Source organism: Oppia nitens, unplaced genomic scaffold (assembly GCF_028296485.1).
Source record: "Oppia nitens isolate AA-2021 unplaced genomic scaffold, nextdenovo-longstitch-racon4-pilon3 scaffold25_pilon_pilon_pilon, whole genome shotgun sequence".
NCBI classification, from domain to species: domain Eukaryota; kingdom Metazoa; phylum Arthropoda; class Arachnida; order Sarcoptiformes; family Oppiidae; genus Oppia; species Oppia nitens.
In genome coordinates this window covers 1,389,877-1,395,132 of record NW_026533205.1, presented here as the reverse complement: position 1 = coordinate 1,395,132, position 5,256 = coordinate 1,389,877, and the positions used below count along the sequence as shown (strand labels likewise).

The 5,256-nt window shown below is 22.2% G+C and overlaps 1 protein-coding gene across 1 annotated transcript; it reads left to right on the top strand.

Moving 5' to 3' along the window:
* Nucleotides 1–4,467: 4,467 nt before the first annotated feature.
* LOC128954179 (uncharacterized) lies at nt 4,468–4,995 on the top strand. Its single transcript, XM_054299750.1, has 2 exons — nt 4,468–4,521; nt 4,618–4,995. Exons 1-2 carry the CDS (start codon nt 4,468–4,470, stop codon nt 4,993–4,995), a joined length of 432 nt encoding a protein of 143 aa, XP_054155725.1.
* Nucleotides 4,996–5,256: the final 261 nt, after the last annotated feature.

Genomic DNA, 5,256 nt, shown 5'->3' with positions numbered 1-5,256 from the left:
GTTTTGAATTAGTTCTAGTAAATATGGTTTCGTGTAACTTGAGATATATGAATGTATATTATTGTCTGGAAATTTGCTCTGCAAATAAACTTTGATTCGGTTTCATTCCATAATATAGATGCATTTAAATTAATTATTGTATGAACTGATAAATAACAATTATCAATTTCATCTTTTATTATATAATCTATCTGCTTTTGAGATTTAATTTCATCTAATATTTTATAAATATATTGAAAACAACTAAATATTATAAAATCAGAAATAAGTCATTATAGCGAAGTGAGGAAACATTATGATAATTGTTTTAAAAACTCAAATATTACAATGCCGATAAATTGTTTACTTTGTGGCATTCTATTTTATACTATGTTTTCGTTTATTAAACATAAATTAATAGAATTTACCCAAACTGGATCAGGAAATATAAGTAAACTAAAATTACCAGAAAATCTAAACTTCAAATTATCAAAACATGCTTTCAAACATTTTCTTCAACAATATGAACTATATCCAGTTGAAGATTACAAAAACAGTGAAGACTTTTTCTTAAAATATCAATATGATATTAAAAGATTAATTGATTATGTCTTGGAAAAATTTGTATCAACAAAAATTCAATTTTGTTTGCAATGTACATTTTATAAAGAAACTGCTGGCGTTAGAAGTTATACAATAAGTTATTTTACAAGTGATAATTTTATAATAAATAAATATTATAAAAATAAATATATAATAAATCGACTAATAAATTATTTTGATAATAAAATTAATACATTTGAATCACTTGGTAGCGGTTGGATAATAAATGAAATAGACAGATTAGATGTACGAATAGCTAAATACAATCCACTAAAAGGGGGTTGTGAAACTACTAAACTACCTGATCATGTGTTAAGAAAACGTGCAATTATTTCAATAAAAACTAATGATAAAAAATGTTTTATTTGGTCTGTATTAGGATTTATTGCTAATAATTATTATAAGTTTAATAATAAAAAAAGTCCTCATTTAGAACGTTTATCTCAACTTAAACCATTTTTAAAATATATAAATTTGAAAAATTTAAAATTCCCATTAAATTTAAAATCTATTAAAAAATTTGAAATTAATAATAAACATCTAAATATTCGTATAAATATTTATACTTGGGAAAAAATTTCAACTTATGAAGAATCAATTGTACCACTTTATATATCAAAACATAAAGCAAAGCATTCTATTAAATTATTGTTGTATAATAATCATTTCTATTATATTAAAAATTTCAATAGACTGTGTGGAAGTATGCAAGCAAATTATCGACATTTCTGTTCTAATTGCTTAAATGGATTTTTAACTAAAATTAAATTAAACGAACATTATAAAAATTGTTTACACTTTAAACCTCTTACTGTCAAAATGTCAAAAAAACCAACTATGAAATTTGAACACTATGAGTATATGTATAAATTTCCATATGTAATGTATGCTGATTTTGAATCTTTATTAGTAAAAGAAAAATCGCAACTTAATAAAAAAACTAAACAAACAGCTCAACATGTCGCTTGTGGTTACTCTATTATTGTTATAAAAAATCAAAATGAAATTTACTTTTATAAAGTTTACAGAGGAAAAAACTGTATGAATCATTTTTTAAATACATTATCTTTAATTTCAACACAAATAAATGCTGAATTAGTTCAAGAAAATTCAATGATAATTACTGATTCTGAATTAAAAGAACATCATTTATCAACTATTTGTTTTTTATGTAAAAACTATATTAAACCTGAAGATAAGGTTTATGATCATGATCATTTAACTGGAAAATATAGAGGATCTGCTCATAAAATGTGTAACATAAGATTCAAACTACCTTATAAAATACCTTTATTTTTTCACAATTTAAAAAATTACGACTCGCATTTTATAATAGCAAGTTTACAATCAAATTATTTTAAAAGCTGTACTGTTATACCACAATCTATAGAAAAATTTATTTCAATATCTTTGGATAATATAAAAGTACTTGATTCGTGCCAATTTTTAAGTGAAAGTTTAGATGTATTAGTAAAAAATTTAAAATCTTCAAATAATAATTTTTCGATAACTAAACAAATATTTTGTAATAAAATTAATAATGACTTTATTGGAATGTTATTTAAAAAAGGAGTATATCCATATGAATACATGGATAGTTGGGAAAAATTTGATGAACCAGAGTTACCAACAATTGAAAAATTTTATTCTAAATTAAATGATACATCAATCAGTGTTGAAGATTACAATTTTGCTAAAAAAATTTGGAAAATAATGAAAATTAAAAATTTGGGAGAATATCATGATTTCTATTGTTTATTGGATACAGCTTTACTATGTGATATTTTTCAAACTTTTAGAAAAATGATATTTGATAAATATGAACTTGAACCTTGTCATTTTTATTCTATACCTGGTTTGGCGTGGGCCGCCGCTTTAAAATTAACAAAAATAGAAATTGAACTAATGCAAGATATTGACATGTACATGTTTATTGAACAAGGAATAAGAGGAGGAATTTGTAATGTCTTTAAAAGACATTCAATTGCTAATAATAAATATTGTAAAAATTTTGATGATAAAAACGACACTATCTTTTTAACTCATTTAGATGTAAATAATCTATATGGTAAAAGTCTTAGCGAAAAATTACCTTTAAAAAATTTTAATTGGGTTGACATTACTACTCTTAACAGTATAAATTGGAATACTATTGAAACAAATGGTGACAAAGGATATATTTTAGAATGTGACTTAGAATATCCTTCAAATTTACATGACAAACATGATTTTCCACTTGCTCCAGAAAAATTAAAAATTACAAACAATTTATTAAGTGATTATCAACACAATTTATTGAAAGATCTTAAAATGTATGGATATAATCGATCAGCTACGGAAAAATTATTATTAACATTTTATGATAAAACTAAATATATTATTCATTTTAAAAATTTAAAACTGTATTTGGAATTAGGATTAAAAATAAAAAAAATTCACCGCGGAATAGGGTTTTATCAAAGCGATTTTTTAAAATCTTATATATCAATAAATACAAATCTTAGAAAAATTGCAACAAATGATTTTGAAAAAGATTTGTATAAATTAATGAATAATTCTGTATTTGGTAAAAGTATTGAAGACAAAAGAAAACATATAGATATAAAATTTGCTTTAAATTGGAAACAAGCAAATAAATATATTCAAAAATTAAATTTTAATACTGCACAGATTCTAACTGAGAACTCTGCTTTGATTAAAATGAATAAGACAAATGTAACTTTAGATAAACCAATATTTATTGGATTTTCCGTTTTAGAACTTTCTAAATATTACATGTATTCTATGCATTACAAAGTTTTTAAAAATCATTATAATAATAAAATAAAATTATTATATACAGATACGGACAGTTTAGTTTATGAAATTAAAACTAACGACTATTATGAAGATTTGAAAAAATATTTCTCACCTATAATGGATTACTCAAATTTTTCAAAAAATCATAGTTTATATAATGACAAACATCAAAAAATGATTGGATATTTAAAATCAGAATATGGAGAAAAACCAGTAAATGAATTTATTGGATTAAAAAGTAAATTATATTCTATTAAATATGATGAAGTTATGAATAAACGTGTGGCTAAAGGTGTAAAAAAATATATTATAAATAATTATATGACACATAATCATTACATAAATGTTTTAAATGAAGAAAAATATTTTAATACGACGATGAACAAAATTGAATCTAAAAATCATAATTTGAAATCTGTTCAATTACAAAAATTTGTATTACAACCTTTTGACGACAAATCATTCATTTTAGATGATGGTGTGAATTGTCTTCCGTTTGGTCATTATAAATCTTATTTATAATTTTTATAGATACATCTCAAAATTCATCAATTCATTTAAACGATCAGATAGCATCAACATCATCATCATCATCATCATCAACTCCCCCATTATCTCTAGAAAAATTTAGCAAAATAGTTATTAAAAAAATAACTTCTCCACAACAATTAAACCAGTTATTAAATATGAATTCTGTGGCAAAAATTTCTAATAACATAATTAATGGAGCCTATATAACTGAAAAATCTCTACCCATTACCCAAGATAATATTCAAAAAAGTTTAATTAAATTGTCATCTTTTGGTATTATTAATATAATACCTTTGTTTGATTATATAATTGAGCCAATGAATAGATGTATTATTAAGATTAAAAACAATTATGATATACCAAAATTTTCAGCTGGAAAATTTTTTGATATAATTGAATTAAAAAATGTAAATTTAATTATGCGTTGCTTTTGGGTTGATAATAATGATACTTATATTAAGATAGAAATAATTAACGAAAATGTTTTAGACAATTACATGTTTAGAAAAGATCTTTTATTAGCCAATGCAATAGTTGCAGATATTAAATATTATAATGAACGATCATTTGAATGTATATCTTCACTTCCAAAATGTATTGTACCGAATGGTAAGATTATATATTTAGTTGTTAATCTTAAATATTATAAACATTATTTTTTGTTTAGATGAACAATTGAAAATTAACTTAATAAATGATGGAAAGATACCAACAAAAGGAAGTGAACAGAGTGCAGGTTATGATCTGTATGCAAATGATGTAGGAGTATTGCAACAAAATGAAAGAAAATTAATTTCAACTGGTGTAAAAATGCAAATTCCGAATGGATGTTATGGGCAAATATGTGCACGAAGTTCAATGGCATTAAAGGGTATAGATATAGGAGCTGGTGTCATCGATTCAGATTATACTGGTGAAATAAAAGTGCTATTGATTAATAATAGCATTAATAATTTTGCCTATATTCATGGAGATAAAATTGCACAAATTATTATATTACCATTGAAAAAAGTGACAATGTTTAATGCAACTTTTAAACAAACACAAAGAGCTGACAAAGGATTTGGTTCTACTGGAAAATAATACATTTTATTTTAAATATTATTAATATTTTTATTTTATTATAATGTTTATTAATTTTAATTTTTAAAACTATTTTTATTTTATATATTTAATAGATTAAAATGTTTATACTATTATTTAATCATTGTTAAATTTTAAATAAACTATATATATCCAATTTATTAAAAAAAATATATCATTATATAATTTTATATATATATATTTTCAATATTGTAATTATTTTATTTTAAAAAATAAAAAAAATTAAATTAAAACATTTTT